We start from the raw sequence: 27,715 nt of genomic DNA, 5'->3' as shown, positions 1-27,715 counted from the left end.
TCCGCACCCGAGTTCGATTGCTGTATTCACACCTGCCCAAAAGGTCCGCACCAAGGGGGGAAACGAACTAGAGTTCGATTCAATCGAACCAAACGAGGCAGGTGTGAATACACCCTAAAACAACAACAACAACAATAACTCACTGTTCGCTGCCGTATCCTTCAGGAAACAGCCCGACAGACACGGCCACCACAACCAGAGCAACCGTATATCCAATCACACATAGGAATCCACTGCTAAGCACCTCCCTCTTTTTGGAGCTGATCTGTGATAGGTTCTTCACACAGATGAAGAGCAGCACAGCTTCAATGAACATCCACACAAAGCCGGAGAGAAAGAGGAAGTGCAGCACACCTGATATCACGGCACACAACACCTGGAGATCATGAGAGTCGGTTATGATGATTCTCAGTGAGACCGTGCTGAGCTGTAGGGCTCCTTCATCATTCTCACCTGATGAGGGCGTATGAGGCTCAGGAACTGTTGTGTGAGCAGGAACAGAAGGTGAGCCAACAGCAGACTCACACAGAGGTTGATTCGAGCCACATTATTCATTCCAGGACTCCACTGACAAAGGGCAAAGGTCAACAGGGCCAAACTGAAGAACACCAGCCCCACGATCACACACACCAAATTCAACAGGTCCAGCGGTGGGTCGCTCTGAGAAAACATGTCAGAGTACATGAGTGCCAAATCTGTGCTGTTCTTCAATGCTCACTATAAATGTTCTCGTACCTCTGGTGGACGGCTGGTTTGCATGATGAGAGCGAATGTGGACAGATGAACACAGGAACACACAGTGTAGCTGCTGTTGGTCTTTAAAACAGAACAACCATCTACAATCCACTCGCTGATATTCCAGTACACACAGGACAGAGAACCGTTGGGGTCAAACTCCTGCAGAAAGAAGAAAGAACAGGCAGAAAATATAACAACACTGAATATTAGATGTTTTCAGATGTTCATCAGTTCTCAGGTTGGACAAAAACACATTTCAGTCTCTCACTCTGATGTGTTTGAGGGTGAAGTTGACTGGTTTGGTGAGTTTAGTGTTGGTGGTTTTGGGAAGAGTAGCTGAGATCACAGTGGACATCATGGTTTTAATCGTGTCATTTGATGTGTTGAAGAAGTTGGGCTTCAGTAGATTCTCCATTGTGTTATAACTCATGAAAGCCACAGCAGCTGATCCTGTGTGACACAAACAGAAGCTTACATGTTTACAATACTAAAACAATAACAACAACAATAAAAAAAACAACAACAAAAAAACATTTATAATAAGCAAATGTGGCTTAGTGGTAACCCACATAGCAACATTGTGTCGGCCCATATCCGGCCCACATGCAGCGTGGAATGACGGCCCTTGGGCGGCTCACTCCTGTTTGCCAGATCTGGGCCACAAGCAGGCCATAGAAATGCCACATGTCAGCCAAGAGCAAAGAAATAAACCAGAACTGGACCTTATCTGAGCCACAAAATCTGTGTATATTAAATATGGAGTCATCTCATCCTTAACCCTCTGGGGACCAAAAACGCACCCGCGCGTTTTGCTCGTTTTTTTTTTTTAGCAATGAAAAATAAACACTAAATGCTCTGTTAATTTTGATCTTTCATTTTCGTGTAATACATCAATCGATCCTGTTCAGTTTCAATTTTTTTTCTGTATACTCACAATAAAAATAAAGTGTTTTCCTTTTTGACAAATAAAGAAAAATTAACATGATGCGATTTCTGCCTTCTCTCTGTCAGTAAACTCCCATTTGAAACGCGTTCGAAAATGATCTATAACTCCGCGAAAATTCAGTCAAACAGGCAAACAGACCCACGGGCATAAAGCTTGAGATCGCATCTTTTAAATGAAGTAATTTATATAAAAAACAAATATTCTCAGCTTCTGTAATCTGTATAAAAAGAGAGCGACTCCAGTCGAGCTCATTACGAGATCATTCAAAAGTAATGTGACCACTCCCTGGAGAGCGCGTGCTATTCAAACGCAAATTCTGAGAACCATTTCAGAGCTGTGAAACGCCCACATCAGCTGTAAACAAAGCGCCGCGAGTGAGACATAATATAGCCTACCTTATGGAGAAAAGTTTCCTCAGAACAGTGCTGATATGAGGAGCAATATCTCCTGATATGAGGAGCAGATCCCGCTGAGGAGTGAGGTAGGCTGTTTTCTTTTCTCAATGTTGATGTGGAATAACGTTATGGAATAACGTTAGTGTAGGCCTATGTAAACCGCAAAAAGATGAATCGCATTTCTATAATATGACTCGCCTTTCTGTGAGATGAATGAAGGGTACATATTTGTAAAGACTGTTTAGCCTAAATAGGAATCGCGCGTCTGTGTGTGAAAGAATAAACTGCTTTGCTATAGCCTACTGAGATGAGTAAAAATCGACTGGAATATGTTGAAATAAAATGTATTTGTATAAGCAACGTATTAAACTGCAAATTAGCATTTATATGCCCTAATATTTCATAAAAACAACGTTACAGTCAGGCGAAGTATGAAAGACAACATTTTGTTGACTATTTGGGTACAGTTTTTAGGCTACTGTAGAATATACTGCCACATCAAATAAGCTTTTGTTTAGCAATTTCTGCTCATATCTAACATTATATATATATATATATATATATATATATATATATATATATATATATATATACAGTGAGGAAAATAAGTATTTGAACACCCTGCTATTTTGCAAGTTCTCCCACTTGGAAATCATGGAGGGGTCTGAAATTGTCATCGTAGGTGCATGTCCACTGTGAGAGACATAATTTAAAAAAAAAAAAATCCAGAAATCACAATGTATGATTTTTTAACTATTTATTTGTATGATACAGCTGCAAATAAGTATTTGAACACCTGTCTATCAGCTAGAATTCTGACCCTCAAAGACCTGTTAGTCTGCCTTTAAAATGTCCACCTACACTCCATTTATTATCCTAAATTAGATGCACCTGTTTGAGGTCGTTAGCTGCATAAAGACACCTGTCCACCCCATACAATCAGTAAGAATCCAACTACTGACATGGCCAAGACCAAAGAGCTGTCCAAAGACACTAGAGACAAAATTGTACACCTCCACAAGGCTGGAAAGGGCTACGGGGAAATTGCCAAGCAGCTTGGTGAAAAAAGGTCCACTGTTGGAGCAATCATTAGAAAATGGAAGAAGCTAAACATGACTGTCAATCTCCCTCGGACTGGGGCTCCATGCAAGATCTCACCTCGTGGGGTCTCAATGATCCTAAGAAAGGTGAGAAATCAGCCCAGAACTACATGGGAGGAGCTGGTCAATGACCTGAAAAGAGCTGGGACCACCGTTTCCAAGGTTACTGTTGGTAATACACTAAGACGTCATGGTTTGAAATCATGCATGGCACGGAAGGTTCCCCTGCTTAAACCAGCACATGTCAAGGCCCGTCTTAAGTTTGCCAATGACCATATGGATGATCCAGGGGAGTCATGGGAGAAAGTCATGTGGTCAGATGAGACCAAAATAGAACTTTTTGGTCATAATTCCACTAAACGTGTTTGGAGGAAGAAGAATGATGAGTACCATCCCAGGAACACCATCCCTACTGTGCAGCATGGGGGTGGTAGCATCATGCTTTGGGGGTGTTTTTCTGCACATGGGACAGGGCGACTGCACTGTATTAAGCAGAGGATGACCGGCGCCATGTATTGCGAGATTTTGGGGAACAACCTCCTTCCCTCAGTTAGAGCATTGAAGATGGGTCGAGGCTGGGTCTTCCAACATGACAATGACCCGAAGCACACAGCCAGGATAACCAAGGAGTGGCTCTGTAAGAAGCATATCAAGGTTCTGGCGTGGCCTAGCCAGTCTCCAGACCTAAACCCAATAGAGAATCTTTGGAGGGAGCTCAAACTCCGTGTTTCTCAGCGACAGCCCAGAAACCTGACTGATCTAGAGAAGATCTGTGTGGAGGAGTGGGCCAAAATCCCTCCTGCAGTGTGTGCAAACCTGGTGAAAAACTACAGGAAACGTTTGACCTCTGTAATTGCAAACAAAGGCTACTGTACCAAATATTAACATTGATTTTCTCAGGTGTTCAAATACTTATTTGCAGCTGTATCATACAAATAAATAGTTAAAAAAATCATACATTGTGATTTCTGAATTTTTGTTTTTAGATTATGTCTCTCACAGTGGACATGCACCTACGATGACAATTTCAGTCCCCTCCATGATTTCTAAGTGGGAGAACTTGCAAAATAGCAGGGTGTTCAAATACTTATTTTCCTCACTGTATATATATATATATAAAATATTATTTTTGTCAAAAATAAAGTCATAGACTAAGATGTTAGATGTTCCAATGTTGGCTATATTCAAACTAATGAATACATATGATAAAATGTAGGCCTATAATCTTTCTTCTTTTTTTTTTTACAAAGAAAGAGTACACTTGAAATATTGTTGAAATTGTAATTATTGTTGTAATTGTAACATTTTTAATAAAATAGCAAAACATATTTACAAGAGAGATGTAAGCGAAATCTTAAATGGTCAATATAAGTCTAAATACATATTTTGTCCTTGCATTGTGGCTCAGTCAGTGTCACACCTGAATGAATGGCTCATTAGGCAGAGTCATTATGCAGAGTGGGTGGGACATTGTAATCTAAGGTGTAAACCACTCCTCCTTCACGCCCCCCCTCGCATATTGGCTTTCCAAGCAAAACCTGTTTTACACTATTTAAATCAATGTATTTTTTTTTTGTGAACGATAAAGCAAGACTATTTTCACATCATTTTGAAGCTAGAACTCAAAGGGACAACATCCATTAGTCAAAAGTCTTGTGGACACATATTTAATATGTGTTTTGTGGTCTTAATTCAGCAACTTTCATTTTATTTTTTCCAATAACCACGCATAAACATTATTCTCTTAAAAATACAAACATCTACATACACGTTGCTCGCATATTATGGTAGCCCTGTTTGTGCTATATAGAGTGAATTTACACCTTAGCCATTAACATGTTTATAAATAACTGAAAAAAGCACAAATGTCAAGGCATGTCAGAACATCTCAAGGACCCCAAAAACAGCTTGGTCCCCAGAGGGTTAATAAGCCTGTTAACAAGCAGAATCACTGAAGGAAAGAAGAGAACAGAAAAAGAGACGAGCAGAAACACAAGAACTACAACTGACTTCAGCCACAGCCTTAGATGAAATCAACTGAAGAGAAAAGAAGACATTAAATATGTGAAGATCTCAGCAGAGGAGGATTAAACAACTCCACAAACAGCATTACCAGCTTCACTTATTACTAACCAGACTGACTTTATTTCTGTCAGACGTCTACACAAGTTTTATTGAGAATTAACAGAGGTTTAACTCTAATGTGTTTCATTTGAAGTCACCATAACAGTGAATAGTGTTTCCATTAGTTGGGCTCTTAACTCTTATTATATATTTTGTCTTTTTTGGCCACAGTGTGTTTGTCAAACTCATTTGCAGCAGCAAAGAAAGCTAAAGTGAAATGAGATCAGGTGATGATGGTTACTTGTTTATGGTTTTATAATCATCATGAAATAGACTGATTCACTGATGTCTTTTGAATCTAACAATTGTGTTGTTCCACTAATATATTCACATCACAAACCCTGTGTTTCTGCAGCATGAGATCCAGCAATATTGATGATAACTCTAAGATGTTTCAAACCTACAGAAACATCTCACATACTTGTTTCATTGTTGTTCTTGGCGATCCCAATGAGATCGATGTCCACAGAAGAATTTGTCGTGTCAAGTCGAGGGATTTTATCTAAGGTGACCTGTGGTCCAACCATGAAGACTTCAACCTCTGATTAAAAACAAACAAGCAGTTATGTGCTATATTAATTTATTTACATTTTTTTTTTTTTTTTTTATGAAAGTCCAATTCCATTGAATTTGCACAAAAGACAAACAAATAAAATGAATATTCACTATTGTTGGTCTCTGATGAAGCCTTTAGGTTTACTTATATTTACATTTATTCAGTTAGCAGATTAAATTAATCCCTATTAACTGTAAGGTCATCTTGAGGTCAAATGTTAGATCTTACAGTACACTGTATAGACAAGTACTGTACAAGTGCTTCAGTTCCCAAGTGGTTTAGCTTCCAAATCCAAATGTCCAAAATGTCCTTAAAATCAAACATTTTTCATGGTTTTTCAGGATGAGTGTTTTTCAGGACACGACCTCCATCTGGAATCTGTCTAATGTGACGAGCTTCTACCAAATGATAAATGACTTTGAACCAAAATACTGACCTTTGACATCAACAACAAAAAGAGCAGTAAAACATTTGTAATTCTTCACAATTATATAGTTACTGTATCTGCATTTATCATCCTCACCGTCTGACACCCGTGATCCACCGCTGCTCTCTAGACTATATAAACTCCCTGACATCATATATAATGTCAGTTTCATCATCAATAATAACAGTTTCTCCACTCACCTACAACAGCAAGAGCAAATCTGACACTGTCACTCGTGTCCGTCGGCTTCACCAATGTAGAGATGAGTTTCTCACTGGTTTTTAAGATACGGTTTCCATAGGAGGCTAGTTCAGCTGGGCTGACTGATGATGATGATGATGATGATGAAGATGACTCTAAAATCTTCCCTGAAGCTTTGAAGGCTACAGTCAAAATGTTGGTCACAGTCTAATTTATTGATCAGATAAACAGTGTCACAATAAATGTCAACAGAGCAAATAAGACAGCACTGTTTTGTAAATCATATATTATCTACAGTATATAACTGACAAATGTTTGATTATTTGATTATTTTTCTCTTGAAGACTTACAGTCACAGAGAGCACTTGAGATGTGATGTTCTCGATCTTCTCAAGAAGATTTTGGAAACAGTTCTGACTCTGAAATCACAATTGTGAAAGCAGTAGGCTGTTGATTTTGATCATGTTTTTCATTATTAACAGAGAGCCAAACATGTATTGTTACTGCACTGAAGTGTCACTGTGAAGGTTCAGTGATGTTAGTACAGACACACAACACAAATCTGGCAACAATAAATAGAACAGCACATTCATATTTTACATAACGGATATCTACAATGCACATTTTATTGCACTACTCTTTGAACTAATAAACAATTTCCAGTTACGAATTGAGCAAAACAAATTGAATTGCATAAAAATACTTGCTCCTAAAAGCTCAGATGAAACCCCATAATAACCCAGTCAACACATGATCACAGTGACATCACACCATTCTCATACGGTGATGCTCACAGTGTCAGTAATATATGAGCTCATTGTGAATTCAAAATGTTGAGCAGGTTGAGAGGAGGCGGTTCATATATCGGTCACTGGGGGGAGATTCTACTTCCTGTTTCTCAACACTTTCACAGTGATGTCACAGTGGTGTCACATGCTCAGCTCACAGTATGAGTGCACACCCAGATAACAGATTTTTCTTATAAGAACGTTCTCCAAACATACAACTGACTTCAGCCACAGCCTTAGATGAAATAAAAGACATTAAATCTGTGAAGATCTCAGCAGAGGAGGATTAAACAACTCCACAAACAGCATTACCAGCTCCACTTATTACTAACCAGACTGACTTCAGATGTCTACAAAAGTTCTTATTAAGAATTAAGATGTTGTTTATTAAGATGTTTTAGATGTTGACGTTTTATTATTTAGTTTGACGTTACCATGATGGTGATTAGTGTTTGCTTTAGTTGGGCTCGTGACTTTTAACCTTCACATTTTTTTATTAACTGTGTTAGTAAGGCACATTTGATATGGCTAAAAGAAAATGTATCCAGGTGATGTTGGTTTGTTGTTGGTAAAGATGTCATCATCTAGAATCAGTATGTAAGTCTTTGTGAGGTATTTTATATTTAAACATAACTTTCATTATACAGTTTGAAATTCAGCAGTGTCATAATCATTTATGAAGGGTGTTGAATCCATAATTAGATAAAAACATATGAACGACTGTGTTATTTAGACACAAAGAGACATCGAGTATCAGTGTATGAATCTCAACAATGGTGATGATCAAAAGCTTCATGCTGCAATGCATGCTGGGTATCTAGGCTTTGCACACTTTGACCTCACATTGTGGCCATAGTATGAGTATCCTGAGAGCTCATGGTGAGATCACTGTGAGATCAAATAGTTGACTGGGTAACACTGTCATGTTATCTTTTGTTCAGATGCCTAATGTGTGTGACAATTCTGGGAGATAATCAAACCAAATCATTTTGATGACAGGCATTTCAGAATGACCAAAACTAAACTTTAGATGGTGTGTGATGAGATTGATCAGTCCAGTTATCTAGTCACATAATCGTATGCAATATCCCAAAAATTGCATAGGCTACAATACATGGATGGAAACATTGCCGTTGTTAGTTCAACTCTAAGGCTCTATCATACACCCGGTGCAATGCAGCGCCAGGCGCTACGCAAGTGTGTATTGATGAGATGGAAGATGAGACTCTGATTGGTTTGTTGCACGTTACGCCCAAAACACACCCATTACTAGGGCTGGGCGATATCGTGAGATTGTTATGCGCATCTCGTCAGTAAAGCCGGTTAACTGATTAGTAGTAAATCGCCATCACCTGCTTTCAGATGGAGCGGCATTTACTACAAAGAGCCGTAGTTGTTAACCATTGTCAAAAGCGTTTTTTTTTTATATATATAGTTCAAAGTTACTATCAGATTTAATGTTATACCTTGACAAGCTATACATCATTAAAAAGATATAAGACTCAAGTTTCAGTATTTGACCACTATTGTATTCTGAGAAACTTATAGCGACAGTTATTTCTTAATTTGTGTCAGGAGTTATGAAATGAAAAAATGAGTCGATACCTTTAATATGAATTATGCGCGTCAGCCGCTCCCATTCATAAAAAAACTCCCGTGCTGTCGTCATGACAGCGATTCACAAAACAACTTCCCTTAGGGCTTTAGCTCAAAAATGTGCAGATTTGGAGAAATATTGATATATTCTTATAGGTTTACATCAGATTTCTATAGACAGGAATAATATTTATTGAATTTATACCCAAATGCGTCGATGTAATCATTATGAGCGCTTGGATACTCTGATACTATGTTTTCAATTCATACCAATAGCCTGAGGGCGCTATATGCACAATAATAGTCCATATATGGAACATGAAGAAGAGCCATGATCATGTGACATTCCAGGACGTCACTGATACACACAAAGCGAACAGAGATCGCGCTGTAACATGCAGATAAAGATGTTTTGAAGATAATAAACATGATTGCAATGATATTTGAGTTACCTGTGTTTTTCAAGCCATGCCAGGTATTTTCATAATAATAGATTATATTTATAATGTAATGCTAATCTATATAGACTATCATTGTGCAGAACACTATATAATAGTATATTTTCTCTCTGATTTTTTTTATCTGAAGCCAAATTAGATCACAGAAAATTATTTAAAATACTCGACTTGCGTTATAAAGTAAGTTTGGAGCACAAACATGGTTTTAATCTCATAAATTGTCGTGTATTGATGGTGTGCTAAGCTAACATGCTAGCTAGCTCTAGGTGCACCTGCAACCTAACAGTTATCTTTTATGATTTTGTTTCTAAATAAGAATGCTTGCTGAAATGTTTCTTTATTCCAGAAGGGCATTTTATACAGTTAGATACAGTGAGAACTTTGATAAAAGAATTTAGGGATTGAAACCCTATGAATAGCCTGTGAATAGCCAGTCGTTAGTAACTGTAATGCAGACAAAAGAAATGCATATTTAGAGCCATAACCAGGCTGGAGAGGTGTGAATGTGTGCAGGGGGAGACTGAGACTGAACGGGGATCGTTTGCACCACAAAACAATAGAGACAAAAGACTGAATAGATGAATTAGAAGATGACTATAAAAATCAGCAGCATTTTTAGAGTCAAATCAAAATAAAGTCATGACATGATCTTGAAAAACATTTAACTAAATACAGAGTTTTAGACTTATCATCTTCATATTTTACATATAACATGGTCAGACATGTGCTGCAGTGCATTTCTAGATTGCTACAGTGCCAACTTCAATTTTATTTTCATGAAAATGTTTCATAAAAATACATTTCTAATAACTTTACAAAATTTTGAAGCTATTTATAACTATATTTTTCATTATGACAATAATTAATTCTACATTTACAATAAACTGCCAGGTGTCAGCTTTCAAATGAGATCATACTTGTGCTTTTAGTGCAAAGGGATCATGAACTGTATCTGTTTCAGTTTGGGTATGTAATTTCTGGGGATTTTTCAAAAGTGGGGTTGCAGCTTAACGGGCTGACAAGCTGAGCCATATCGCATTAATATCTCGGACGTATCGCCAGCGATAATTAATGCGATATGGCTCAGCTTGTCAGTTAACTACGGCTCTTTGTACACAGCAAAAACTCCAGTGTTAAATTAACACTCCTGGGAGTGTATATGAGTCCACACTCAAGAGTGTTAAAGTTAATTAGATAATTAAGTGATTAATTGAGTGATGATTGATCATTATTGAAGACACCTGATGTTAACAAGCAGAATCACTGAAGGAGAAAATCTCAAATTGTAAGCCACCGTTATGGTGATGGGTGTTTGCATTAGCTGGGCTCTTGACCCTTATATTATTAACTTTAGATTTTGTTTGGCTGTTGTATCAGAGTTATAACTGCCAGATGAAAAAAGAAAAAAGGCGATCTGATGGTGTTGGTTATATTATGATAATCGCCATTTGAAGTTTATGTTTTTGATTAATGTTGTTGGTTACAGCATAACTGTGATTCTGCATAAATATCCAGAATTTTAGATATAATATAAAGGATTTCTTAAAAGTTGTTTTAGAAAAAAAAAAAAATCGTTCTTTTAGGCACACACAGATGTCAAGATTCAGTCTATGCATCTCAACAATGGTGACGAGCAGAATATTCAATTAGGAAAAGTAAATTACATTTACATTTAGACAATTCAGATCATAATTTATTCATACCGCAATGCATGATGGGAGCCATTAATGAGTTGTGATTGGTGGCAGCCACTGCAACATGCTTTATTACTTTCACCATTGTTGAGATTCACAGGCTGATTATTGATGTCTGTGTTTCTAAATTAATTTATTTGATAGTCTTTTGATCAGAACAATGTTTATGAAAATGTTTTGGTTTATAAGTAAAGTACTGATAATCATATGCTGTTAAATCGTAAAGCTGCTGCTAACAAGTTAAACCAAACTATCTCAATAAGTTTCATTTTTCAGATTGCAGCATGATTGTCAAAACATAACCAACACTATCAGATCACACTTTGTTTTGTTCTTTTAACTGTTATAAATCAATAACAGCAGGCAAACAAAACTTAAAGTGAATATATAAAGGTCAAGAGCCCAACTAAAGCAAACACCCATCACCATCACGGTGGCTTACAATTTGTGATTTCCTCCTTCAGTGATTCTGCTTGTTAACATCAGGTGTCTTCAATAATGATCAATCATCACTAAATTAATCACTTAATTATCTCATTAACTTCTCTAACTTCTTTCTTAATTTAACACTGGAGTTTTTGCTGTGTAGTAAATGCCGCTCCATCTGAAAGCAGGTGAAGGCGATTTACTACTAATCAAGGAACCGGCTTTACTGACGAGACGCGCATAACAATCTCATGATATATATCGCCCAGCCCTACCCATTACTCATTAAAGGGGGGGTGAAATGCTCATTTTCACTCAATCTCCTGTTAATCTTGAGTACCTATAGAAGTAATAATGCATCCTTCATATCTCCAAAAAGTCTTTTGTTTTATTAAATTTTTAACAGAAAGATAGACTGTACCGAGTCTTTCCGGAAAAAAACGAGCGGCTGGGGGCGGGCCCTGTGGGCGAAGCTTAGCTGTGCTAACGCGCCAAGCTAGTGACAACACACAGAGACATTTGTTCAACAAACAGTTTTACTCACCGTCCGGTTCCAACGCACGACCGCGAACCTTTATCATTGTGACTGCTCGATCCTTAAGCATTAGACGATCTGCAAATCCGTCGATATGGGCTTTGTTTATAAAACAATCATCGTCGAAATGCAGGGAACAAACAGTCTAACCGTTTATGCTCAGGAAAACAAACTCCATCCACGGGTTCCTTAACGCTGGGTTCTTTGGGAATCTGTGCAGGGTTGTCTTGCCCTGGCAACCAAAAACACACTTCTTTGGTGACATTGACTTCCCAAAAGCCGGGCAGGGCGCTTTGATGGCGAACTGCTTTCACTCTCTTGCTCTAGTCTACCAGTGCGCGTGCGGCCGCGATCTTACCGGAGAAGTGCCCTTAGGACCCATATAAGGAAATTCCGCCCTATCTTACGTAAGACAGAGCCATACTCGAAAAAAACTTTCCGAAACTTGTGACAAACCGGAAGGAGTATTTTTGGAACAAAAATACTCCTTCAAACGTTCAACTTAGTTTTTGAAACTTTGTCCATGTTTAGCATGGGAATCCAACTCTTTACCAGTGTAAAAAACTCAGTATGCATGAAATAGCATTTCACCCCCCCTTTAAGAGAATAGAGACGATCCTTTTAGACCATGCACTTATATTGTTAAAATATAAAACTTCAATTTCAGAAACTCAACTTACGGTGCATCCTTCATCCAGCGTTATATTTATATCTGCAATGACAGAAATCAGCATGAAGACAATAATAAAATACATCTGTGTCAGACAAACTTTAGAAAAGTCCTATCCATTTATGTTGTATTTTATTCATTTTGATCTTAGTCCAGAGTAGAAGTCAGTGTCTCACTTTAAACTGTTATGATGTTTCTCCATTAGGAGCAGAACTCATGTTACCAGCACATAAAACTATCAGTGTAAATCACTGTGCTAAACAAGATTAATAGATTAGCAGCAGTCAGAATTAAAGAAAAAATAAATGATCAGAAATAGAATGATGGATGCGACCATAAATATGGGAATGAAGAGATGTTGCCTGTAAATTTTTATCATATATGGACATAAAATCTAAATCTATCTCCTCTCAGTCAAAAAATAAAAATAACTTAAGATACAGTAGCTTGTGTGCAGACATTAATGTCATGTTATAAAAAAATGCAATGTTCTGCAAATGCACATTTCACACACTCTTATATAGAGACACCAACACACTCACACACCAAACATTCAGAAAAATTTACAAATGCAAATAAATAATTTAGCATATTCTGCTTGTTAACATCAGGTGTCTTCAATAATGCTCAATCATCACTCAATTAATCACTTAATTATCTCATTAACTTTAACACTGCTTCAGTGTTACTTATAACACGTGGACTCATATAAACACTGAGTGTGTTAATTTAACACTGGGGATTTTGCTGTGTTGAATGCATTGTTACAATGATCATTTTCAGCACACAGTTAAAAATATAGCCTACCTGAAGAATATTTTTCAGTACAACTAAATACACTTAAAAAATAAACAGAATTTTCACTTCAAGTATGTTTTTCTAAAATATATTTTTAGAAATTATACTAAAGTACAATTATTTTAAAGTGTGTTAAAAGTTGTATTGTGAAAATAGGTAAAAGCATGATGTTAATATATAATATATTTAAAGATGTATTTTGCAATGTACTATTGAACAATGGAATATATTTCAAATACAATAAAGTATACTTTTTTCATTAGAGATTGTTTATTCTTAGCACCACCTTTGAACTGTTAAGTTCTTAACTTTTCTTTTCTTTAGTGATTCTGCTAAAGTGTCTTAAAAAATTAAACAATCATGACTTAATCTCTTAATTATGTAATTAACTCTAACACTGCTTCAGAGTGTTTTTAACACTGCTGATGGTTCATTTAACTCTCTATGGTGAAAATCAAGTTAACTGTGTTTCTATGACTGTGTGGTGTTTTTAACATGATTTAAGACAGACGATATACAAATTCATGTCAACACCATTGAGTATATTCAAACTGCAGTAAACCAAAGACAGTCTCAAAAACCCAGTTAGAAACCACCCCTGTTTTCCACTGTTACAAACATGTCACGCATCCCGTCAACGCGCGGGACGGAGGCTTTTCTCCTCTGATTTTTCAGACTGTCAGTCCAGATCCGATTTTTGTGCATATCCGATTGAAATCCGATCAGAATTAGCTGATGTGAACAGCAAAAAATCTAAATCTCCGGTTCTGCCGCTGCCACAGAAGACGCAGTAGTCCAGCGTGTCGGATACACATTTCCATGTTGTAAAACTTAAATAAGACAACATCTGTGTTGCAAACCCCTCCATGTTGCTGTTGTTGTATTTAGCGTACGCCTACTAACGTAATGTCATAGAAAACAATGCAGATATTCCCGAAACAATCAGAACACAGACACATTCTTCACCTTTAAATATATATGGAGACACAAATATCATGAGTGTGTAGAAAGAGCTCATGTGAATATAAATATCTGCACAATATGGTGAACAGTACACAGCTCATAGACATAATAATTGCCTGGACAGGCTTTGACTTTAATGGGAAAAGACCCGTAATAGCAGCAGTAGCTCCCAGCGTTACCGCAGACATCTCGAGTGACGACTCCATCTGTTACTGTTTTTTTTTTTGTTTTTTTTACAATGTATAAGAGTAAGTATTTTATTCTTCTGACACACACACACATCTATCCAATGATACAGAGCAGAGTTTCCCTAAAGCATCGTAAGCCTAAGTTGATCATAGAGACCATTGGTGTTGTTCGATGCTTCTGGGAAATGCAGCCCTGATCTGTAGCCTACATACATTAGAAAACATTCAGAAAATAAGCCAATAGAGACTCAGTGTGTAACATTACCAGGTGAGATGGTCACTGGTGTGACAGTTGTAGGGCTGGTGTTAATGCTGTCAGTGTCTGAAAGTTTGGATGAATAGTGATTAATGAACAGAGACACAAATATCATGAGTGTGTAGAAAGAGCTCATGTGAATATAATTACCTGCACAGTATGCTGAACAGTGCACAGCCGGACTAACCAGCTCATAGACATAATAATTGCCTGGACAGGCTTTGACTTTAATGGGAAAAGACCCGTAATAGCAGCAGTAGCTCGCGTAACCACTCCAGTGACCGCAGACATCTCGAGTGACGACTCCATCTGTTACTGTTGGGTGTCCACCACGGATCCACAGTGTGATATTAGTGCCACAGCTGGACTGAGCAACACACGTGTCTGGGATATGAGCGCTAGTGTTGTTAATGAAGAGACGATACCAGCCGCTCCAGGAGACAGACGTGTCACACATTATGACTGAAGAATGTGTATTATTGATGGATCTCCATGGATTGTCCAGCACAGTGTAGTTGTAGCAGGGGTCTGCAGAGAGATTAACTTATGAAAACACCAATATGAAGTCATAGTCTAAATATAAATGTTCATGAAAACACATGGTATATACTGTATTATACATATATTATGTTGTTATGAGGTTGAAGGGTGAACCCAATAGCAGACAGTTTGCAGGACACACTAGGTTTATTATATACAAATAACAGGGAAAACAAAGCCCACGAGGGGGTAAAACAAGGACAGGGCAACGAGTGACTAAACTAGACTAAGACTTGACGTAACTAGACTACAAATAAACAGCTATTACAGAAACAGAACTCTCTCTTGACAGGGTACTCACAGTGAACAAAGTCTCACAATAACAGATAGCCGATAACATGTAACACCATAGCAGGTTTAACAATGAACCGACACAGGACAGCAAACACAAGGGGATTAAATAGGGAGAAACTAATGATGACAGCAGGTGACACAGTAAAGCAATAATGACTAAACAAGGGTAACAAGGGGGCGGGGTTACGTGACGAGACAACGCAAGCACATGGCCCAAACAAAAGACCATGTGCTTGCACATAAAACATGGGTCTGTCATGATCCTGCCTCAAGAATTAAAGAACATCAAGGACTAGATGGCAGGATCATGACATATGTATTATAAAATATATATATATTAGGGCTGTCAAAGTTAGCGCGTTAATAACGCGTTAACGCAAAATCATATTAACGGCACTAATTTTTTTAACGTGCGATTAACGCAGCGCATATTTTCTGTTTGACCCGTGGCCCAACCCCTAGTTGGAGAAATGGAGATACACAGTGTTGCTAACTTAGCGACATTGCAGACCCCTTTAGCGATTTTTTCCCTTCAACAAAGCGCCCAAACCTTATTTAGTTTCTGAGAATCTACCGGCCGCCGGTACTGCTCTCTCAGCATGCGCGCGCGCGCGCCTCTCTCTCTCTCTCGCTCACTCGCTCGCTCGCTTTCTCTCTCTCTGCGTCTCGCGCGGAGGAGCAGCGCTTTAAAGGAGAACTCAGCAACTCTAGCGAACTCTAGTCACTTCTTCGCTGATTTTTCCGTTTGTTGTCGCATGTTTTCCCCACGAGCTCCCCCTACAGCTGTGGGGGGGCGTATATTTCACAACACGGTCGTAAAAAACTCACTTGCGGTGGCCTCCTCCCCCTCTCTACCGCTGCTCATGTGCGTTTGTTTTGATCGGAGCAAGCCAACTGTATCGTGTGGAGCTATGTCTACCGAGGTGGGTAATCTGGTAATACATCATACATGCGTGTGTGTTTATGTCGAATTGCCGTAAAGCAATTCGTGTTTCGCGCACGTTCTCGTTCTCGCTTCTCACGAGACTTCCATTTTCTATCTTGACGGGACGGTAGTCCCCAAGTTGCAAGGTTGGTTTTCCGCCTGGGAACGCTGGGGGGAGCGGGGAAAGTCACCAATATCACCAGAACAGGTTGTTTAACCATCCAAATGAATTCTAGACAGTTTTATTAAGTTAAAAAAGTTACCAAGTTCTCCTTTAACTCAGTTAAGCACAGATATTATGTTGCTTTTCTATTTTTACAAGTATAGCCGAAATCAGAGCACAGATATTGTCTTTATCTTATGTGAATTTGATTTCACCAGACGACGGCTCGATTATCAGAATTTTTGTGCAGATTAACTTAACATCTTGGAAGGGCGAGCTGGTTATGTCTTAATGGGTCGCGTTTCAGTCACCATTTCAAATTCATTCCGTTGTTTGACAACAGAAACAGTAAAATATACCAATGAAAACAGTTTTATTGAGAATTTAGCTTCATCAAAATGGGCACAGAGAGAGAGACAAACTACAATGTAATAGGCTAATAAATAATAAATGTACATTTAGTATTTTCAGAAGAGCTGCCCTGTCATGCATAAATCTAAACATGTTTGTGTTAGTAAATTGCTCAGTGCAAAGAAAGAGAAGTAATGGTAACCTGGCATTTTTTTGTTCTTTCTACGTGAACAAGTTCTTTGAAAAACATCTGTGACCTTTGAAACCTTCTCGTCCTTATGCTCTATATTGACTATGGTTTCAATAATAAACATACATTTGCATAAAGCATCTATATTTATCCATGCCCACGTTGATTAGAGTATTACAGACTTGAAAAGTATTAATTTAAGGTACATTTAGAACAATTAAAAAATGTGCGATTAAATGTGATTAATCGTGAGTTAACTCATGACAATATGCGATTAATCGCGATTAAAAAATGTAATCGATTGACAGCCCTAATATATATATATATATACACAGCAAAAACTCCAGTGTTAAATTAACACTCCTGGGAGTGTATATGAGTCCACACTCAAGAATGTGTAAAGTGTTAAAATATGAGTGTTAAATTAACACTCAAGAGTGTTAAAGTTAATGAGATAATTAAGTGATTGATTTTGTGATGATTGAGCATTGAAGACACCTGATGTTAACAAGCAGAATTACTGAAGGAGAAAATCACAAATTGTAAGTTACCATTATGGTGATGGGTGTTTGCTTTAGTTGGGCTCTTGACTCTTATATGTTTACTTTAAATTTTGCTTGTCTGCTGTTATTGATTTATAACAGTCAGATGAACAAAGAGACAATGTGATCTGATGGTGTTGGTTATATTTTGACATAATCATGTTGTGATCCGAAAAACTAAACTTATTGAGATAGTTTGGCTTAACTTGTTAATTACAGCAGCTCTGTGATTCTACAGCATATGATTTTCGTAATCCAAAATATTTAAGAAACATTGTTCTGATCAAAAGACTTTCAAATAAATTTATTTAGAAACATCAATAATCAGCCTGTGAATCTCAACAATGGTGACAATAATAAAGCATGTTGCAGTGGCTGCCACCAATCACAACTCATTAATGGCTCCCATCATGCATTGCGGTATGAATAAATTATGATCTGAATTGCCTATGTAATTTACTTTTCGTAATTGAATATTCTGCTCGTCATCATTGTTGAGATGCATTGACTGATTTTTGATGTCTGTGTGTTGCTAAAAAGAAAGATTTATTTATTTATTTTTAAACAACTTTTTAGTAATCCTTTATATTACATCTTAATATATTACATCTGGATATTTATGCAGAATCACAGTTATTCTGTGGTCAACAACATACATTTCAGTCAGAAATAAGCAAATTAGCAGTTCAATGATCAAGTTCACATGATGATTGTCATAATATAACCAACACCATCAGATCACTTTATTCTTTGTTCATCTGGCAATTATAACTCAGATACAGCAGCCAAACAAAATCTAAAGTACACATAAAAGGGTCAAGAGTCCAACTAAAGCAACTACCCATCACAATAATGGTAACTTACAATTTGTGATTTTCTTCTTCAGTGATTCTGCTTGTTAACATCAGGTGTCTTCAATAATGTTCAATCATCACTAAATTAATCACTTAATTATCTCATTACCTTTAACACTCTTGAGTGTGGACTCATACACTCCCAGGAGTGTTAATTTAACGCTGGAGTTTTTGCTGTGTACAAAGAGCCGTAGTAAACTGACAAGCTGAGCCATATCGCATTAATTATCGCTGGCGATATGGCTCAGCTTGTCAGTTAACTACGGCTCTTTGTAGTAAATGCCGCTTCATCTGAAAGCAGGTGAAGGCGATTTACTACTAATCAAGGAACCGGCTTTACTGACGAGATGCGCATAACAATATCGTGCGATATATCGCCCAGCCCTAATTATTACCAGTTTGACTTTATTTCTGTCATACATCGACAAAAGTTCTTGAGATTCAACAGAAGTTTAGACGGTAATGTTTTATGGAACTTTTCTTTTCAAGTTACCATTATGATGGTCAGTGTTTGCTTTAGTTGGGCTCTTGACACTTATCATTTTTTTATATTAGTTTTTCTCTGACTGTTCCAACATTGTGTTTATAAAGCACATTTATTACTGCAAGAGAAAACATGACCTGCTGACAGTATGTTTTGATAATGACATTATCATGTAGTGTCCTGATTCACTGATGTCATTCAGAGTCTAAATCTTTGACTATATGCTTGATGTCTTGTTTTAGTATTGGTGATTGTAGCTCTGAGATTCTACAGTTTGAGATCCAACAGCAATATGAGAAATTTTGAAAATACTTTGTGCAAAAAAGTTATTGTGTTAAAACACACATACATCAAGAATCAGCATATGAATCTCAACAATGGTGACAATAAACTAGTGACAAACAGATCAACTCTGAACATCACAAAACAAGCTACTAAAGTCAGAACAAAACAATAGCAAAATAAAAGCCAACAGAAAAAACAATGAAAATTACAGGACAATTCAGCTGCATAATTTATTCATGCTGCAATGCATGATGTCAGCCATTGATGCGTTCTGATTGGTGGCTCCCATCATGCATTGCAACATTAAGCATTTGTTTGATTGTCACCATTGTTGAGATTCATATGTAGATTCTTGATGTCAGTGTGTGATTTTAAAACTTTCAGATCATTAAAAAATTGCTAGAAGTAACTACTGTAGTGAAAAATTAATAAAACATTTGGATAATCAGTTTATAATGCTGGGTGACATCATTAAAGCTGCCGTCGGCAACATTTTTTTGATCAAATTCAGTGAAATTGACACTATAATCCGACAGAACAACATAAATAAGGTGGTTTTAGAAAAAAACCCGAGCTTCTAACTCCACCTGGAGCGTGTTATTTGTTTTGCAAAAATCCACCGCTCCCGTCTCAACGGGTCCAATCAGCGCAGGGGGGTGTGAGATCTGACTGTCAATCACAGTTCGTGCACACGCCACAGATCCCCCCTCCCTTACGCAGACGCGCACATTACAATATCACATGCACACGACATGCCTGAAGTTCGCCTGAAGATTGTACGAAGCGTGATGGCGGAGAAAAAATCTACTAACAAGCTTCCAATTCCTCGGTTATTGCTATCTATGGGTAGATTAGCCAGGCCAGCCTACCTCCGAGTCCATGGTGTTGATCGATGCTGAAGAGACGGACGCGTTCACAGAAAATCAGGTACACATGCATGGACGATGGGCGGGTGCTCGTTGGTAGTGGGGAGGGGCATGAGAGTTGTAAACATTCAAAATTTTGGCTAAGTCCACTCAATCTTCCAGACTTGCCGACTGCAGCTTTAAATCAGGCCAGTAGTAATCAAATCAAATCATAACCAGGGCTGCATTTCCAAAAGCATCTTAAGCCTAACTTGATCTCAGACCAACTGCAACAAATGGTCTATATGATCAAATTAGGCTTGCGATGCTTTCAGGAAACACAGCCCAAATCATAGTTTCTCTTGCCACAACACATATGCTTTATAAGCACAGAGTTGGAGCAGCCAGAGAAATACTAATGTTAAATAGTAAAGGGTCAAGAGCCCAACTAAAGCAACCACTAACCACCATAATGGTGACATTAAACGAAACATTCCATAAAACATTAACATCTAAACTTATGTTAAATCTAAATAAGACCGTGTGTAGATGTATGACAGAAATAAAGTCAAACTGGCAAAATAATAAGTGCAACAATGGCTCGAAGTCAGTAGTTCTTGTGTTTCTCTTTTTTCTGTTCTTGTTTCTCTTTCCTTCAGTGAGTCTGCTTGTTATCATCAGGTGTCACCACTAATGGCCAATCATCACTTAATTAATCACTTAATTATCTCATTAACTTCAACACTGCTTCAGTGTTAACTAGGGCTGGGCGATTTAAATCGCGATATTGTTATGCGCATCTCGTCAGTAAAGCCGGTTCCTTGATTAGTAGTAAATCAACATCACCTGCTTTCAGATGAAGCGGCATTTAGGGCTGAGGAGATAATTGATTAATTTAGTGATGATTGAGCATTATTGAAGACACCTGATGATAACAAGTAGAATCACTGAAGGAGCAAATCACAAATTGTAAGTTACCATTAAGGTAATGGGTGTTTGCTTTAGTTGGGCTCTAGACCATTATATGATTATTTTAATATTTACTGTTGTTCGTCTGCTGTTATTGATTTATAACAGTTAACTGAACAAAGCAAAATGTTATCTTATAGTGTTGGCTACGTTTTGACATAATCATGCTGTGATCTGAAAAAGGAAACATATTGAGATAGTTTGGCTTAACTTGTTAGCAGCAGTTTTGTTATTCTTCAGCCTATGATTATCAGTACTTTACTTATAATTCAAATTTAATAAACATTGTTCTGATCAAAAAGACATTCAGACATATTCATTTAAAACACAGACATCAATAATCAGCCTGTGAATCTCAACAATGGTGACAATAATAAAGCATGTTGCAGTGGCTGCCACCAATCACAACTCATTAATGGCTCCCATCATGCATTGCGGTATGAATAAATTATGATCTGAATTGTCTATGTAATTTACTTTTCCTCATTGAATATTCTGCTCCTCACCATTGTTGAGATGCATAGACTGAATCTTGACATCTGTGTGTGCCTAAAATAATATTTTTTTTTTTTAAACATTTAAGAAATCCTTTAAATTACATAAAAAAATTCTGGCCATTTATTCAGATTCCCAGTTATGCTGTACCCAACAACATAAATCGAAGTCAGAAAGAAGGATTTTAATGAGTTCAGTGATCAAGTTCAAATGATGATTGTCATAATATAACCAACACCATCAGATCACTTTATATTCTTTGTTCAACTGGCAGTTTTAACTCAGATACAACAGCCAAACAAAATCTAAAGTACACATAAAAGGGTCAGAGCCCAACTAAAGCAACTACCCATCACAATAACGGTAACTTACAATTTGTGATTTTCTCCTTCAGTGATTCTGCTTGTTAACATCAGGTGTCTTCAATAATGCTCAATCATCACTAAATTAATCACTTAGTTATCTCATTAACTTAAACACTCTTGAGTGTGGACTCATACACTCCCAGGAGTGTTAATTTAACACTGGATGTTTCGCTGTGTACAAAGAGCCGTAGTTAACTGACAAGCTGAGCCATATCGCATTAAATATCGCTGGCGATACGTCCGCGATATTGATGTGATTTGGCTCAGCTTGTCAGTTAACTACGGCTCTTTGTAGTAAATGCCGCTCCATCTGAAAGCAGGTGATGGTGATTTACTACTAATCAAGGAACCGGCTTTACTGATGAGATGCGCATAACAATATCGCGATTTAAATCGCCCAGCCCTAGTGTTAACATAATTATCTCATTAACTTCAACACTGCTTCAGTGTTAATTTTAACACTCTGTAGTGTGGACACATATGTACACTGAGGAGTGTTAATTTAACACTGGGGATTTTGCTGTGCAGCAACACTGTATCAGTGGTTTGATCGGGTCTGACTCTAGACTAGCACTATTGAGAGAGAGACAGAGATCTGTCGTTCACTCAGTGACAGTCAGTGTTTGAGCTGAGAAGAGATCAGACACGAGGTGCTCAGAAAAGTGTCCACTAAAGCTCAGGATGGACAGATTCGACACATGCACACTGCGACTGCACCAGTCCTATAGAGGGCAGTGTAGTCGTGACTCGTGTCAGCTACAGGACCTCTGCTCTGAAGGACAAAGAAGAAGAAAAGGTTTGTGTTTGGCAGGGGGTCAATGTTTCAGAAAAAACTGAAGCTTCCCCGGGCGCCGCCATTGATTAGCAGACCCCCACCTGCTGTTAGCATTCCATTGACTCCCATTCATTTTGGTGTCACTTTGACAGCGAATAACTTCACATCTGAGGGGTTTAAAGATTCCATTTGTCCATTATTTATTTCTAAAGAAACACGAAAATGTATAAAAGGCTCCATTACCTTGTATCTTACGTTATGGACCCGTAGAAGCAGTTTTTGTAAAAATAGGCTAATGATTGCGTCATAACTTGCGACTCTCTGTCGCACAGTAGATAAATTACCGTATGGACAGGAGGAGAAGCTCGCGGGCAATCGGGGAGACGTGGAGGCAAAATGACAAAATAATCAATCAGAATACTTAGCACAAGTTTCTCCTGCTCCTATCTCATGGACACCTCCTACTAGGGCTGGGCGATTTAAATCGCGATATTGTTATGCGCATCTCACCAGTAAAGCCGGTTCCTTGAATAGTAGTAAATCACCATCACCTGCTTTCAGATGAAGCGGCATTTAGGGCTGAGGAGATAATTAAGTGATTAATTTAGTGATGATTGAGCATTATTGAAGACACCTGATGTTAACAAGCAGAATCACTGAAGAAGAAAAATCACAAATTGTAAGTTCCCATTAAGGTGATGGGTGTTTGCTTTAGTTGGGCTCTAGATTATATGTTGGGCTCTACCATTATATGTTTACTTTAATATTTACTGTCGTTTGTCTGCTGTTATTGATTTATAACAGTTAAATGAACAAAGTAAAATGTTATCTTATAGTGTTGGTTATGTTTTGACATAATCATGCAGTGATCTGAAAAAGGAAACTTATTAAGATAGTTTGGTTTAACTTGTTAGCTGCAGTTTAGTGATTCTTCAGCCTATGATTATCAGTAGTTTACTTATAATTCAAAATATTTAATAAACATTGTTCTGATCAAAAGACATTCAGATAAATTCATTTAAAACACAGACATCAATAATCAGCCTGTGAATCTCAACAATGGTGACAATAATAAAGCATGTTGCAGTGGCTGCCACCAATCACAACTCATTAATGGCTCCCATCATGCATTGCGGTATGAATAAATTATGATCTGAATTGTCTATGTAATTTACTTTTCCTAATTGAATATTCTGCTCCTCACCATTGTTGAGATGCATAGACTGAATCTTGACATCTGTGTGTGCCTAAAAGAATGATTTTTTTTTTTAAACAACTTTTAAGAAATCCTTTATATTATATCAAAAATTCTGGGCATTTATGCAGATTCACTAACCAACAAAATAAATCGAAGTCAGAAAGAAGGATTTTAATGTGTTCAGTGATCAAGTTCAAATGATGATTGTCATAATATAACCAACACCATCAGATCACTTTTTTCTTTGTTCAACTGGTGATTATAATTCAGAAAAAGTTAATAATATATGGGTCAAGAGTCCAACTAAAGCAACCATTGATCGTCATAACGGTAACTTACAATTTGAGATTTTCTCCTTCAGTGATTCTGCTTGTTAACATCAGGTGTCTTCAATAATGTTCAATCATCACTAAATTAATCACTTAATTATCTCATTACCTTTAACACTCTTGAGTGTGGACTCATACACTCCCAGGAGTGTTAATTTAACACTGGAGTTTTTGCTGTGTACAAAGAGCCGTAGTTAACTGACAAGCTGAGCCATATCGCATTAATTATGGCTGGCGATACGTCCGCGATATTGATGCGATATGGCTCAGCTTGTCAGTTAACTACGGCTCTTTGTAGTAAATGCCGCTCCATCTGAAAGCAGGTGATGGCGATTTACTACTAATCAAGGAACCGGCTTTACTGACGAGATGCGCATAACAATATCGCGATTTAAATCGCCCAGCCCTACATTTTCCTTTAGGTCAGTCCTATATTCGTAATAAAATATCTGTTTGAATGTCCGTTGTAATATCGTGCTCTCCGCTGTGTGTGTGTGTGTGTGTGTGTGTGTGTGTGTGTGCGCTGTGCTCTCCACGGTGTGTGTAAAAGCAAAGTCTGCTTAAAAATTTGCTCTGGAAAATTTCTCTGGACTTGTTTCTGTTTGCAAATCTTCTGTGCTTTAACATGGTGTGTGTAGCAGTGCTGGAGAGGGGGTTCAGCGAAAAATCGGCAGCTGGCAGCAGGAAGTAGCTGCCACTGGCAGCTGACGTCACCTGCCGCTTAGCCAGGCAAATAAGTTATTATATCAATATAAAATTTGAGTACTTATTTCAATAAAATACTTCTATTAGTAATTATTTTATATTATTTGATGAAAAAATGTTTATCAAATATAAATCAAGTAACGAAGATCATAGACATAGCCTAATACAAAAAAACAAACATTAAGCAACACTTGAAATTATGAATTTGTGCGTGTATAAATGTAATTTATGAATGAGTGTACATGTTTGTTAAATAATGAAATCTATAACTTGCACAAAAAGAAATGCCTGTAATCATATTGAATATTTATTAAATATACATAACCATTTATTAAACTTAAATAATGAGAACAGGCAAGGGCAAAATTCCTTTCAGGATCTCTGTCCAAATAGGCCCTATCTTAATTAAATTATAAATATTGTAGCTAATGTAGCCTATTTAAAAGTTTTTCATTAAAAAAAAAAAAAAAATCAATTGGAGTGTTCAATCCAGTTGTTTCAACTGGTTTTGCAGTTTTAGAATGTTTGAGCATGTGTGTATGATTGTCAACAATCTGGCCTTATTTAAACATGAACTACAATGTTAACGAAACGCGTTCATGCCAGCTAGAAACGAATGCGAGTGAGCAGCAGATATAGAGCGCTTTAATTCACGATCAACCTCGTTTTATTGTAGTCCTATAAGGTTAATTCAAAAAGGCATTATTTTTCTTTGAAGCAACAAAGGCTAAATCATTTGTTATAGTTGTTTTTTTGTTTGTTTTTGTAATTGGTGCGGATGACACGCAGCGAAATATAATATATAGCCAATATAATATAGAAATTATGAATTTTTATGTGTATAAGTATAATTTATGAATGAGTGTACATGTTTGTTAAATAAATATATACATACATTTTATATTTATTAAATAGCCTATATATTCTTTATACATATTAAATATACAACATTTAAAACTTAAATAATGAAAGAAGAAAAAAAAAACTTTGTCTCATCTATTACCTTTATTTAAAATCATATTTTGCTATCATTTAAGTTCAGTTTTACATTTGTCGTACTACTTTAATACATTCGTCTTTGTTTAATGAAGCAGCTGTAACTGTTGAAACAGGCTTTGTATTTGTTGTTCTGAAATCAGAATGATAGACCACAATCCTGAACTAATGGTAAAGTTCGTAGACAAACTTTAAGTTGGCTTGAAAAATCCTTGCCAGAAAGTTTGAAAAAATTTAAAAAGTGGTCTAGTAGCCTATGGTTTAACATGATTTACCATGTTTTATGGTTATCGCCGGCGCCACCATTGAGCATTGGCTGCTGTCGCTTGACTTCCAGTTACATGTGATTGGTTGCTACTACGTTTGACGATACTGATTGGCTGCCACGAAATGGCAGGTCCATCCATGGCAGGGCTTCCAGCTGTCAATGGCAGCTACTTCCTGCTGCCAGCTGCCGATTTTTTCGCTGAACCCCCTACTGCAGTGCTGGGCAACGCTGGTAAATGACGCTCTCCTCTCGTTCACTCGTCCTCTCCCTGCTTTCTGCTCACATGCTCTGATAATAATAGCGCTGTAGCACTACTCTATTTTGATAAGCGTTTAAAAAAATCTGTTAAATCTGATTCTGTTCAGAACTGAATGAAGAATAAGATATTCATATTTAATATAGGCCTATTCCCTGTCCAATTTGTGTGTTACTTTATTTCATTGGCTATATCTACAGGTTCACAGCTTATATCTACTGACAGTTATGCTTCAATAAAACGTTTTTTTTTAAGGTTGTTTGAAATCAGTTATAATCAGTATTCTTAAATAATTTATTTCATTTCAACATTTCAACCAGTTATTGTAGATGTTTTCACATGAAGTACATTTTTCTAAGTTGAAATGACAAAACATTTTTTCAGTGTACATTACCTACTGCAGTCGTCGCCGGTGAGACAGATGAAAAGGCCAAGTACAGTCTTAAGACATCTAAAAAATAATTATAAATAGAAATGAATCTACATGTTTAGGACACAATAAAATATAAATAAACATATAAATATAAGCTTGTACTTAAAATAATAGTTCACCCAAAAATGAAAGTTCTGTCATCATGACTTTTTCTTTCACAGAATATTGTATTGTCTATCCTAGAAATTATTATTAATCTCACACATCTTTTCCACTTAATGAAACTCTCAAGCCTTTTCTGTTCAAACTAACAAAAAAGCTCCATCATTTATCAATAAAAATTATTGCATGAATGACCAAATGATTCAGGAATTCTAGAGGTTTCAACAGAAAGAAAAATGATATCTCCCAAACGGATCATAACATGCAAACAATAATTTGTGCCTGAGTGACTTGCAGAGGTGTATAGTCCAGGGGTCAGAAAGTAAAAGTCCTGCCATATGTTTATTCCACACACACAGCAAAATTCTCAGTGTTCTCCTGGCTCATGGGTGGAATAAACATATGGGAAGGCCTTTTACTTTCTGACCCCTGGACTATACACCTTTGTTAATAACCAATAGTTTGGTCAGTTATAAGTTTAGTCAGACATTT

At 37.1% G+C, this 27,715-nt stretch overlaps 2 protein-coding genes across 2 annotated transcripts in view; both read right to left on the bottom strand.

Annotated features, from left to right (window-relative positions):
• Nucleotides 1-27,715, bottom strand: part of LOC307149157 (putative adhesion G protein-coupled receptor E4P) — a gene marked incomplete at its 3' end in the record, with an annotated part of 269,548 nt that overhangs the window by 220,825 nt on the left and 21,008 nt on the right. The window lies entirely within an intron of this gene.
• The window catches only part of LOC307154735 (adhesion G protein-coupled receptor E3-like), a gene marked incomplete at its 3' end in the record, with an annotated part of 34,213 nt that overhangs the window by 3,725 nt on the left and 2,773 nt on the right, over nt 1-27,715 (bottom strand). The window contains exons 4-14 of the mRNA XM_079864821.1: nt 27,083-27,139; nt 15,010-15,387; nt 14,869-14,925; nt 12,665-12,696; nt 6,838-6,906; nt 6,487-6,694; nt 5,725-5,844; nt 1,007-1,188; nt 736-897; nt 454-660; nt 144-376 (exon numbers count right to left, since the gene is read on the bottom strand). Of these exons, the coding sequence (XP_079720947.1) occupies nt 144-376; nt 454-660; nt 736-897; nt 1,007-1,188; nt 5,725-5,844; nt 6,487-6,694; nt 6,838-6,906; nt 12,665-12,696; nt 14,869-14,925; nt 15,010-15,387; nt 27,083-27,139 (1,705 nt within the window). The remainder of the gene's footprint in view (nt 1-143; nt 377-453; nt 661-735; nt 898-1,006; nt 1,189-5,724; nt 5,845-6,486; nt 6,695-6,837; nt 6,907-12,664; nt 12,697-14,868; nt 14,926-15,009; nt 15,388-27,082; nt 27,140-27,715) is intronic.

This window comes from Squalius cephalus (assembly GCF_949319135.1).
Source record: "Squalius cephalus genome assembly, chromosome: 2".
NCBI lineage: Eukaryota > Metazoa > Chordata > Actinopteri > Cypriniformes > Leuciscidae > Squalius > Squalius cephalus.
This window is presented reverse-complemented; position numbering and strand designations above follow the sequence as displayed.